Raw genomic sequence first — 13,058 nt, 5'->3', positions numbered from 1 at the left:
AGCAAAGACAACGACGTCGTGGAGCGGCAGCGGTTGGCATCTATGCTAGCTAGTATCCGGAGGCTCAGTAATTCTGATAAATGGCAGATGATCATTCAGTCAAAATATTATTACGTCCTGCTGTTGAAATGCAGAGCTTGCTCCTCTCGCCATGCCCTACGCCTCCAGCGGCCTAGACAAGTGATGCCCGTCGAGGTCCGGCTTGCAGACTGGGCGACAGCGCGAGTACCCGTTCCGGCTTTCAGCTTCACGACATGCTACCTTGATGGTCGCTATGTACTGTGAGTTCTTGTTGTTCCTCTCTGTTCATTCATCTCCAACACAACGTGCACATACACCTGCTTTTGCCATCCAATTAGGTTTGGTCATCCGATTCTATTTAAGTCCAAACCTCCCATACCCTCTAACCTGTACAGACCACTTCGATTGGAATCCTATTATTGGCAACCTGAGCTGTTGCAGTGCCAGGTGCCCAGGTCCAGGTGAAAAGAAGAAATGGCTGCTGAGATACGTCAGTGTAGATTTAGAGGCAGGCAATGTCAGGTAGAAGAAGAGTGCAGCGAGGTGGAGAGGATGACATTGGTGAAAGGGTGGACAAGTAGACGGCACTGCGAAGGTCAAACCAACACTGTTTAGGAAGTAAAATAGAGAAAGAAGATGAAGAAGAAAGGCGTATCAAGGTCATCTAGCTGTGGTAATATTGTTTATTCCGAATTAATGGTGCAGTCAAGCTGAAATCCAAACCAAGGCACTAATGGGATGTTTTTTTATATGAAGCTTCAATCTTCAGGGCTATGATTCGAGGGCACTAATTAGATGATTTTTATTCGAAGCTTCAATCTTCAGTCGATAGCTTCTGCAGGTTCACGTTCAAAACTGATTATATTCTAAATCCTATTTTCTTTTCACCAACATATATAGAGATTCATGACTCCCCTATGCACAAAAGAAAATTAAATGTAGAATGATCTTGGTTCAAATGAACAGGCTGCCTGATCTTTTGCAAAGGGTCAAAATAATGATCGTACTGTTCCATTGTTTCCATTGTTTACTGAAAACGAAATGATTATGCTCTTTTGTAATTTTGTATGGACCCGGGATTCAGAACACTGCTAATTTCAGAATATCTATGTTTTCTTCATTCTGGAGGCTTCGCTCGACGAGAGGGAATCACGTCTTTGCTTTGTGTTTCTTGCGCCGTTAAAGATTTGGTGGTCTTGTTGCTGCTGATAAGTCTAAGTGAGCTCGAATGACTCATCGTGAATCAGTTATATATTACCACCAGCCTACTTTCTTAAATATCTTGGTGTTGTAGTTTAATACTGCAAAGTATTCTCCTATCCTTTTTGCTTTACTGTCATGACATAAATACTAATATAACTTTTTGGTTGATTGCTTTGGTTAATTGCAGCTTTTCGATCAGAAGATATTTGCGGTGTGTTGTTCGCTTACACAAGTACCTGGTTTACTTACCTGGTGAGTTTGCAAGCCAATCTTTTCTCTTCGTTTCTCCTGGTTGTGCATGGTTCCTTTTTTTTTTTTGTCCTGGGTACAGGCAAAAATATCTGTTGGCAGACTCATCCTTTTCTACTTTGCTATGGGTACAACTGATTTTTCTTAGATATGAACTCCTTGAATGTAGCTACACCAACCAGAGCATGGTGAAGAAGATATATCTTTCTCCTTTTACCCCCCAATCGTAAATTAAATGTCAATTTTCCACCCTCACCTTCTTATTGTGTTGTAAACAGTTACAGATTATTATGTGTTATATGCTGCCTAATTTGATGTAGAGCAGTGCCAATATTGATATTCCTAAATTCCTGTTATGAAATATTAGTTTTTGTCCAGCAGCAAAAGGTTATAGTCTATTGTTTATCCTCTGATTGCTAGTCAAGTGGCCTTCATGGATGTGCATTATTTGGAGCATGTTTGGATGCCAACCCAAGTGGCCCGGCCAAAATTTGGCCATTGGCCGTGGGTATCAGCAATGTTTGCATGATGGTGCCGATTTGGCTTGACCGGACTTCTGTAGTTTATTTTTGCGCGAAGACTGGCCAAATGGGGGCAGCCAAATCAGCTGCCAAATTTTGGCCTCGGCCCATGCTTTGCCTTGGCCACTTGGGGCCAACATTGAAACATGCCCTTGATTTCCAGTATTGCCGTTTAATTTCTCTGGTGTTCGTGCGTGGTAAATTAAACACAAGCAAACTTAGAGATTAAACTTCACATACAGACTTGGTACAACACATGCAAGTTCAAGAACCAAGTGGCACATCCACACAATGACACAAATTAAAGATTGTACTTAAAACAGCAGGACACACGACGAACTTCTTTTTTGACGAACCTACAGAACACACAATAAACTTGATACAACTAACTTATCCATTCATACATCATGAAAGTAAAGACCATAAGATAGATGCTTCCTGGGCCACAACTTAACATGAAATAGCTCCTTCAGTTTTGTTGACGGGCGCAGGACAGAAGCCTTTCTTCAGTTTTGACCATTTAGAAGAAAGCACGACAAGTAGGATGAAGTATTGGCAGACGTGACTCATTCCATATCCTTCCTCTTCCTGCAATAAATAAATACTGTGACGAATTAAAAATGAACTAGATGGATGATGTTCAAATTAAACTTGCTTCTGTACTGCGACCAAGAGAAGGCTTAGCAATGCAAAGGCGGCGCTTCGTGAAGTAAGTTGTTTACTTAGGAAAGAATTGCAAAAAAAAACAGACAACATTGAAGGTTAAATGGTAGTATACTTGAGTTCCAACTGCTAGTAATTTCCAACAGCATATAAATGAAGGCATATATTGGCAGGCAGCTCTTATGTTCCAATCATAAGCTTCAAGGCTCAAATGTTTAGTAGGCTGCAGGCTTCGCTAGTATTCTGCAGGTTGGAGAAAGAGGCTACACTACAACATATGAAATGCCAAAAATGCAAGATTGAAGCCATGGACAACAAACTTGCATAATTTATGCAGCAATATTCAAATATGGAACCGGCAGAATCAAAATCTCTATTGAGTTATTTATAAAAGGGCAGCAGCAATATTCAAATATGGAACCGATCAAAATCTATTGAGTTATTTATAAAAGGGCAGCAGCAATATTACATACCTTGATAAATAGCAGAACCTGGGGAACTCACAAGGGCGGAAGGGCAAGGGAGTGGGATACGAGGACGTTGAGCTGATGAAGTCAATGTCGTCGTCGGGTTGAAGGCACCCACTGTAGTCGTGAAGGATCTCATTCCCATCCATATACAGATAAAATGACTCCACGGTCTTAGTGCTCATGTCTATAGAGAGCACCGACATCTTCTCGTAGGCTTTTCCAAACTCAATGAAAAGGAAGTGCACTACATGTGGCCTGTCAATGTCGACTTGAGGGTGCATGGGGATGCCGCGTTGGTAGCGGTCAGGGAGGTCATCAGAGGTGACAGTGTAGTCCTCTTTCCACGCCATGCTGCCGCCTAACACGAGGGTGTGGCAGGTGATGGTGAAGCTAGTGCCGGGTTCGAGCCAGTGGCGGGCCCACTTTGATTCAAGGGTATTCAATTGAATACCCATTATTTTTGCAAAAAATTTTCATATATATAGTGTATTTTAGGTGTATGTATGAAAAAAATAAAAATACAAAAGCTAGCATACACATTTCACTCGAAAAGGCCCACCGAAGGCCAACTTCGCTCTCCCTCGACTGGCCCAACTGGCCCATCCGGCCTGCATCTGCCCACACCCCAAGTTCCCCACCGGCCCACCCCCACCGGCCACCGTGAGCACAGGCACAGGGATGTCCAGGCGCGCGAACCCTAGGTCCCTAGCGGCGGCGGCGGCGGCATCCGGCGGCGGCGGCGGCGTCCGGCGGCGGCGGCGCCCGGCGGTAGGCCCTGCGGCCGGCGCGCGATTGGCGCCGAGCGGAGGCGCCGCGGGTCGCAGCTGCCGACGGGCCGGCGGCGGCGGGCGCGCGCCTGCTAGGCTGCTACCGGCGGCTATTGGAGCCACCGTCCCACCGAGCCAGGAGGGCAGCGGGCGCCGGGCGGCCTGCGCGGCTGCGCCCTGCCGGCTACCGCCCTGCCCCTGCGGCCTGCGCGTGGCCGCGCGCGCGGTTGGGTGCCGCGACGCCGGCGACGGCCGAGTGCCGACGACGGGCCGGCGGCGGCGGGCGCACAGGTGTAGCGCGCTGCGCTTTACTGGTGGCCGAGCGCCCGAGCCAGTGATTGCCAGTGATTGCTATCAGAACTGATTGCTATTCCTCCGCGAGTCTTAATGAAGGCAACGTTTGCGTGTATCCCTCAGGGAAGGTAAACCTGAGGCACGTAAGGATTCTAACAAGGCAAGATCTGGATGATGCAGCTGTTAAGGTCCGTCTACGACTCAATTACCAGGGCAGCAGCGTACTTGATTTGCAAATTTTTTATGGTCAGTGGGTGACTTTGTCTACCATCAGATATTAATCACCTTATCTAGCTGATAAATAATCAATTTGAGGACCTGAAAATTTTTCCAATACATGCTGGTCTTATTGCAATGATCCTCACAAAGTTGCTCTTAAAGTTGTGTGTTTGACTAGTCAACCCAGCTATAATCAGAAAGATTGAGATTGATGTGATTGATGGTCACAAACTTCTGGGGTTACTAAGGAATCGGCTGGCACATCGCATGGAAGCCATAGCAGCTGGTTATGGTATTTTTAATAAGAAGAAGCACGATTTCTCTCGAGTGGGTACTCACCCAATGGGAATCATGTTATTTTTGCTGAAAGTGGAGTCACCTGGGATCATTTCAGAAGGAATAATAAGATGGTCTTGAATGTGAATTTTAAGTCAACAACTGCCGGTGGTATTCCTTCTCTTCCTGGTGAGAATACTCATCAATCGTATTAGCTTGCTTCTGAGATCAGTAAGAAGGCTTCAAGATCTTTGATCAAGAAGTTGAGGAAGATTGAGTTGGAAGGAGGTTGTATTGATGTTCTTACTGAAGACAACGTTCACGTGTATTCCAGAGGGAAGGTAAACCTGAGGCACGTACGGATTCTAACAAGGCAAAATCTGGATGATGCAGCTATTAAAGCTCATCTACGACTTAATTACCAGGGCAACAGCAGACTTGATTTGGAAATTGTTTATGGTCAATGGGTGGCTTTGTCTACCATCTTATATTAATCTCCTTCTCTGGCTGATGAATAATCACTTTGAGGACCGGGAAATTTTCCCAATACATCCTGGCCTGATTTTAATGATCTCTTACCCTCAGCTATTTAAGGAGTTGTATGATTTATTGAAATTCAAAATTGATCATTCAGAGTATGAGGCCATCTTTATTGCTCTTGTTGCTGGTCTTGGCAATGATTGGAGAGTTGGGGTTCAAGAAAACGATCTTCTTTGTGAGACTTATAATTTCAATGGAGGCTCGGATTATGAGGCCCCACGCAACTCGCAGAATCAGCGTCGTGTCACAGGTACTCAGAAAGCTGCTCTCAAAGCTATGTGTTTGACTAGTCAGAATCCAGCTATGCTCACACAGTTTGAGATTGATGTGATTGATCTTTAGACTCATCTTCACCGGATACGATATGATCCGAATCTACTGATGCTTGATGACTTGTTCTGAATGTTCCTAGATAACCTCTCCCTTCTATTTTGTTGCTAGTGTCTGCTGTGATTTTGGTCCATTTGTTTTCTATGGCATATGTTGATCTGTGAATTCTTTTTGTGTAGGACAAATGCTGCCTCTTGCTGGCTGATAATGGAGTTACAGATCGAAGCAAAGGAAGAGTGAAGCAAACAAAATTTGTTGGTTGGGTCCGTGCTAAATTGCCAATGCCTTTTGGTTGTTTCTCTTGTACTCTTGTGCGCCGCAATTCAATGTGAGATTGATAGGTAGCTCGAGTGCAGATTAGAATGCACTGACCAAAAAAAAGGACAGTTGTCCTAAGATGCCAACTTGCTTTCAGATGCACCTCCATTTTGGTTCTTTAAATACTGTCACATCGAATGTTTAGGTACTAATTAGGAGTATTAAACATAGACTAATTACAAAACCAATTGCACATATGGAGGTTAATTTACGAGACAAATCTATTAAGCCTAATTAGGCCCCGTTTGGATACACAATGCTAAACTTTAGCACAGTGCTAAACTTTAGCACTCTCAAATGAAGTGCTAAAGTTTAGCACTTAGGGTTGTTTGGATACAGTGCTAAAGTTTAGCACATTGGGTGAGAAATGACTACATTGCCCTCATTTATGATTGGCTTGGGGAAAAGTGGAGAGGAGAGAGGGGGGCAGCAGGGGAAAAAAATGGGGTTAGGATCACTTTTAGCACCCATTAGCACCTTTTAGCACCCCTTGGGTGTGCTAAAGAAAATGGGGTGCTAAACTTTAGCACTCCTTTTAGCATCCTTGTTTGGGAGCCCAAGTGCTAAAAGGTGCTAAAAAGTAGGGTTTAGCACCTCCTCTTCAAACAGGGCCTTAGTCCATGATTTGATAATGTGATGCTACAGTAAATATGTGCTAATGATGGATTAATTAGGCTTAATAGATTCATCTCACGAATTAGCCTCCATATGTGTAATTAGTTTTATAATTAGCTCATGTTTATAATTAGTTTGGGGGTGGTATGGTGTTTGGTGATCGAGGTTTGAACTGGAGTGTGTTATATTTGTTTTCTTTAAGAATAGGTTGGTGAGGTTACAGCTTGGGTTACAACCCAATGAGCATGGCTATCTGTAGGGTTATAATGATATTGTAGATGCGTAGGACATGGAAGTTTAGATATCTAGGCTTAGCTACGTTTTATTAGTAGATCGACTTTGCAAATGTTTTTGCAATTGTTTGACTATAATTTGTCATGTCAAATAATACGATTCAATTCATGTGATAAATATGGTAATTTAGATTACCATTATGTGTCTTTAAAATATTTAGAATTAACACTTAAGCTTATTTGCCTAAGTATATTAAGGAAGTATACGTATGTGCAAACACTTGGGTGCAAGCTAGCTGCATGTATATACACATATACAAAGACCCTTGAAATATTCTAATGCAGGTGATTCACGTTCTAAGGCCCAGTCCAAACCGCCAAGGAACTTCTTTTAATGTGTGACACATGTATGCTAACGACTGTACGTATACGTATATGACTACCCGCCGAAGCGTTAATGATTTGAAAACCTTCAGGCTGGAGTACGGTCACGTTCAGATTGCATGCATGGTCACTAGCGTTGGAGTTTTAAACGGGAGCTTGCAGCGTTTTTGCAGGCTGCTAGTGGAGCTCGCATGCAGCAACAATCAATTACTAGCTTTTATCTCGGGCCACTAGCGTTGCATGCAGCGCTTTGCATCGTCACTAGTGTTGGAATTTTAAATGAGAGCTTGCATGCAGCGCCAGAGAATCAACAGCTTGCTTTTATCTCGGGCCACGCTGAACTGAACAGCGGCGGCACTCAACTCTGTCACTTGACCTATCCTCCCTCTATATATTGTCTTGGGTGCTGCACGTGAAATGAGGAGCAGGCGCATACACATCGCCATCCACCAGGACGCGCGCGCACATCGCCATCCACCAGCACACAATCACACATCTTTCTTCATCCACCAAAATCACCTTCGCCTGCAGATCGACCTCGCCACCGCCGGCTTCGTCCTCATCAACGCTTCTCCACTATGCCTATGGCATTGCCTGATCGTAAGTAATCAGCATGGCCTAGGGAGTCTGTTAGTTTTGTTCTTCTGTTGCAGGGATATGCCTACGATGGTAGGACCGTGAGCGCTTGATGCATGTTGGCTTCTGGTGAAAGAAATGCTAGGAGGCTCATGTGCCGTACAGGCTTATTGATGATAGGAAAAATAGAAGTGCCAATGGCACTCATACACACTTTGCAGGTGTCAAGAGAAGGCCGTTCCAAGGCAGTACGGACATGCTTCTTATTTTGTAGCGTCCTGTTCGCTTCAGCTTATTCAGCCGGCTTATCAGCCATCGAACAGTGTTTTCCTCTCACAACAAATCAGCCGTTTCAACTTTTCAACCGGCTTATAAGCTGAAGCGAACAGGCTCTAGGTGTATGAAGGATCGAGAGATCACATCTCTCTACGGCAGTGTTTACATAAAAGAAATAGATCAACAGATTAGCACGCCATTAAGATGGCAGTGCCACACACTTTGCAGGTACAGGGGGCTTCACACGGATAATAAAATCGACCATCGTCCTTGCAGATCAATAAAGAAAGGAGAAAGGAAATAAAGTATACAGATGAAATGTTATGTTCTGTGACGGTTGTGTTCAGTTAAAAGTTCTCAGATCTATTAATTTATTATCACTAGCTTTCCGTGACCGAGGTCGGAAATTTCTATTATGTGCCGACCGATGAGGCAGGACAAAATCCGTTCGTGACCGTCGAGGCCGAACACATTCACCTCGGGACCTTTGTTGAACACGAGGCGTGATGAAATATAGCATTAAGTCGCTCGGCTTCGTTTCTTTTCGTTGTTTCTTTAATGCGGCATTCATCTATGGAGTACAGGATAAAACGCTCGATGACGGCGACCGTTTGACGCAGCATAATCGGAGGTATTCCGCAAGTTCAAACCTACGGATGTAATTAACTAGAGTTCTTGCGAGGCTCTAGGATTTACAAACTATGCAGTCGTCTGTACCTTGAGGCGCTATGCAGAAATATATGTAAAAAGAGAGGAGACTTGCAAGTTTCTTGAGAAATGAATAAAGAAAGCAAGTTTTTCCATTTTATTGTGTTTCTGTGTGATTTATTTATTTATTTGTATACTATAGTATATTGGTACACCCGTACTTTATTACGCCGTACGCTGAGAAATTTTGAGTATTTCTCTCGAGAAAACACCCGTGTTGTTTTTGCTGACGGAGGAGTCACTTGGGATCATTTCATAAGGAATAATAAGAGGGTCTTAGAATTGAATTTTAATTCAACAACAGATGGTATACCAACTCTTCCTGGTGAGCATAGTTACAAATCTTATTATCTTGCTTCTGAGATCACTAAGAAGGTTTCAAGATCTTCGATCAAGACTTTGAGAAAGATTGAGCTGTAAGGAGGTTGTGTTGATCTTCTCACTGAAGGCAAAGTTCACGTGTATCCCTCAGGGAAGGTAAAGCTTTGACGCGTCCATATTCTCACAAGGCAAGATTTGGATGATGCAGCAATTAATGCTCGTCTACGACTTAATTACAAGGCAGCGGCGGATTTGATATTGAAATTGTTTAATGTTCATGGGAGGCTTTGGCTACTAGCAGATATGGATCATCTGCTCTGGTTGATGAGGAATAGGTTTGAGGACCGTGCAATTTTTCCAATACATTTGCTCTTATTCCTACAGTCTCTTACCCTCACTTATTCAAGGAGTTGCATGATTTCTCTTCATCCAAAATTGCTGATTCAGAGTCTCTTACCCTCACTTATTCAAGGAGTTGCATGATTTCTCTTCATCCAAAATTGCTGATTCAGAGTATCATGCCATCTGTGCTGCAGTTGTTGCTAGTTTTGGCAATGATTGGAGAGTTGGGGTTCAAGAAAGTGACATTCTTAGTGAGATCTATAATTTCAATTTAGGCTCGGATTATGAGGTCCCATACAACTCCCAGACTCAACATCATGTCACAGGTCCTCAACTTGCTGCTCTCCAAGCTGTTAGTGTGACAAGTCAGAATCCTTTTATCCTAAATAATACTTTTACATCTTTGTTGGTTTAACTAAAGTTTATCCTAACTGATGCCTTTACGGTTTTTGGAGTTTAACTAAAGTTTAGCCCACCGATTAACTCTCTTATTTGGTTGAGTTGGTGCTAGACTTTAGTCTTTTAATGCAAATATAGTCATAAGCCCAAAGGCTTTTGGTAGGTCATGTCTCTCAGCTAACTGTCTGATCTTTATTAATTATACTATATTCTGCATGTATATGCTAATAATTGGTCTCACTCACTGTTGAGAAATTAGCTAGGAGGGAGGGGAGCACCTCTATTTATAGGTGCTCATGATCATTGTGGTGTTACCATGTGGCAATTTCTACACTCTTCAATACAAAATATCCTAACTCTAGAACCCTCCTTATTCTTATCTAGTTTCTTATATTTCTACCATGCTAAAATATGTAGTTCTAAAGTATTCTACACTTCACCATGAAGCATGATAATTATGACTCATGCATTCTCTCCAATTTTCTAGAATCTTCTTACCTTGTCATGATCTTATCCTTATATATGGCAAAGTTAGTCTCTTGAGATCTTCACAATCTTGTAGAATGTTCCAAGTAATAACACCATAATTATAGAAAAAATTAGCCCAAAACAACACTTAGAACCAGGGCAGCGATTTTTCTCTTGCATCAGCATCATACTTAGCATATTTGTCCTTTAATCTTGCATCAGCCTATCTGAACCAGGGCACGATTTTTCTCTTGCATCAGCATAACACTTGGTATTAGCTTATTTGTCCTTCCATTTAATCTTGGATACGACATATCAACAAAACAAAGCCTTTCGGATGCAACATAGCAAGTTAAGAATATTTTGTCTCATTCAGATATAGTATGGTAGGTTCACTAGCTTATTCTAGTTTGTTATTCTGTTGCTCCTATTCTCTTGCACCATATGCCCGAGATGTTCAGGTTCAGAACATATAAAACCAATTGCAAATTCAGATTTTCTTAACACCGATTATGTGGATGTTCCATTGTACATATCAACGAAGCACTAACAGTTTTGTGTTCTTGAAGGTTGAAGTGGAGAGGATGCGTGCCCGTGCTCAAGACAAGCTGATGACCCAGCTTGCATCAGCAAGGCACAATGCAGATGAGAAGTGTGCTGCAGCGGAGCTGAAAAGGAACCACGCGGCAGCAAGGACAGCTGAGCAGGCAGAACACATCACGAGAACCGGCCGGGTGCCGCCTTCATTTGGCTGCTGGAACTGGTGCTCGTAGGAAGGAAGCTAGCGCTTCTTCTCCCCCCAGCATCTCCTGGCCATGAGGCATTGTCACCTGTTACTGTCTACTAGTGAAATGAATATCAAATGTCTTGTAGAATTGTTCATTTGGATTGATTCAGTAGATATGTGACAGAAGGAGAATGAATCACTAGTAACTATATATATAAGATGTGTGCCTCTTGGTGTTTGCGTTGTGCAGTTACTGTAGTGTTACAGATGTCTCAAAATCATTGTGACGTGAAGTTCAGAATCAGGCTCAGTTTGCCTGCTTGAATTGCAGGATGTTCTATTCATGTTCATATGTATGGTATGTTCAGGTTGCATCACAGAACATGAGAACAGAGAACCAAAGTTGTTCTCTTTACCTGAGAGCATTCATCAGAGGCTTGCTCTTCAATTCAATTAACTGAATGGAGGTCTTTTTGTGCAGAATTATGAACAAAATGCAATCATATTCATATACATATGAAACGAACAAGGTTCTCTTAATAGATCATGATCAGGACTCTTGTCAGAACAGATCAAGGGACTGCATGTAAGATATGAGCTTCTTGCATTCTGTGCTGTGTAGTTACTGTAAGCATCACGGATGTGGTTCAGAATGAGGCTCAGTTTGGATTCCAACTCCAAGGCTTTGCTGGAGAGGATTGAAGCTGTTGCATGCTTCATGTTCCTACCAAGTTACCAACATTTAACACTGAGGTAGCACTCTACGGATGAGAAGTCCAGAGAACTGGAAAGTGGAAACCAAACCTTTAGGAAGCATCCATAACTAAAGGATTACTTTTCAGCTCAATTCTGGCTTTTCGTGCAGAATTACAAACAAAGGGTATAGCATATGGACTCTTAACTTGGATAACGATACATCAAGAATATAGGATCGAGGCAGATCAAGTTGACTGACTGTAACATTGATGATCAGTAGGAATTCTACTACATTGTCAGCTGCTAAGAAAAGTCTCACAGGTCACACACACAGCTAGGGAAACTGAAGAACTGAATAAGGCACGCCCATGGCACTCCTACTCAAACTTCTTGATGAGGGAGAGGTCGTTGAGCATCTTCTCAATCTTCTCGTTGCCGGCGTCGCCGACAAACCTCCCCCCGGACTTGAGGGATGGTACGAGCACGGTGGCCTCGCCGCTGGTGTCCGGGCAGAGGTTGCCGAGCGTGCAGAGCTCGAACTCGGCGAGGCCGTAGCGGCTGAGCGTCTCGCGGACCTGGCGCACGGCGTCGGGGTTCTTGTAGCGGCTGAAGTTCTTCACGTACTGCAGCGACTTCTCGAACACCTGGGACACCTGCGACGACGGGTCCGACTCTGACGCGTGCTGCTGGATCTGCTCGTACTTGTGCTCCAGGATGATCGCCACCTCACAGTTCATCAGGCACTTGGCCTTCAGGAACTCTGCGCCGACATGGCAACAGCTTAGTTTCAAATCGCGATGGCGATGAGAGAGAGAGGGGGACGAAACCCTAGCCGCCCAGAATTTGGCGCTTGGGAGGGAAAAAGAGGGAGGAGAATGGGAGAGGTAAAGGAGAGTGAACCTTCGCTGATCTTGAGCTCGGCAGCGTTCTCCTCCTCCTCACCGGACATCTTGCCGCTTCCAATCAAAACGAATGCGCTGGAGTTGGACTCGACGATGGAAGGGAAGGAGAGGGTCAAGACGAGCGAGAGGTTGGTGATGGCTGCGACGGCAGGCTATGCAGTGGGCTGGCTCGGCAAGGACGGTGAGACCCATATAAAACATGGTTTGGGCTCAATCCAGAATGAGATGGGCCTCGATTCTTTTTTCCGCGTGGCACTTCGACTGGGCCTCGGGTTCTGGGCGTACGTGGTTGGTTGACGCGTGTCGGGATCAATGATGCTCTACCATCCTCCTCCCACTCCCCGCTCACTCTGTCACTCGCTGCCTCGCCGGTCGCCACTCTCACTCGCCCAAACCCTAGCCATGACCCTCTCCGCGCTCCGCTTCGACGCCGCTGCCGCCACTCGCCTTATGAGATTTCGTTCGCTCTCCACTACTCCGCTGGTAGGTCCTCCTCCCACCCCAATCCGCACCTCCCCTTTCAGTTGGAGACTAGAATCA

General features: G+C 44.2%; 1 protein-coding gene and 1 long non-coding RNA gene across 2 annotated transcripts; one reads left to right on the top strand and one right to left on the bottom strand.

Moving 5' to 3' along the window:
• The first annotated feature begins 4,282 nt into the window (after window positions 1-4,282).
• Window positions 4,283-5,994, top strand: LOC111257279. Its single transcript, XR_002677705.1, has 2 exons — window positions 4,283-5,473; window positions 5,733-5,994. It is a non-coding gene; the product is annotated as an uncharacterized LOC111257279 (long non-coding RNA).
• Window positions 5,995-11,853: 5,859 nt separating this feature from the next.
• On the bottom strand, window positions 11,854-12,646 carry LOC101765044 (DNA-directed RNA polymerase II subunit 4). Its single transcript, XM_004952077.3, has 2 exons — window positions 12,517-12,646; window positions 11,854-12,376 (listed from the first exon to the last, which is right to left on the bottom strand). The coding sequence occupies exons 1-2, from the start codon at window positions 12,563-12,565 to the stop codon at window positions 11,994-11,996; spliced, it is 432 nt and encodes a 143-aa protein (XP_004952134.1). The 5' UTR covers window positions 12,566-12,646; the 3' UTR covers window positions 11,854-11,993.
• Window positions 12,647-13,058: the final 412 nt, after the last annotated feature.

Source organism: Setaria italica, chromosome I, assembly GCF_000263155.2.
Source record: "Setaria italica strain Yugu1 chromosome I, Setaria_italica_v2.0, whole genome shotgun sequence".
Lineage (NCBI taxonomy): Eukaryota > Viridiplantae > Streptophyta > Magnoliopsida > Poales > Poaceae > Setaria > Setaria italica.
This window is presented reverse-complemented; position numbering and strand designations above follow the sequence as displayed.

Bases quoted from the DNA above. Each gene is read 5' to 3' on its own strand.
- LOC101765044 (XM_004952077.3), bottom strand. From the start codon at position 12,565: ATGTCCGGTGAGGAGGAGGAGAACGCTGCCGAGCTCAAGATCAGCGAA. The intron at 12,377-12,516 runs GTTCACTCTCCT...ATGTCGGCGCAG, and splicing joins CGAGCTCAAGATCAGCGAAG to AGTTCCTGAAGGCCAAGTGC.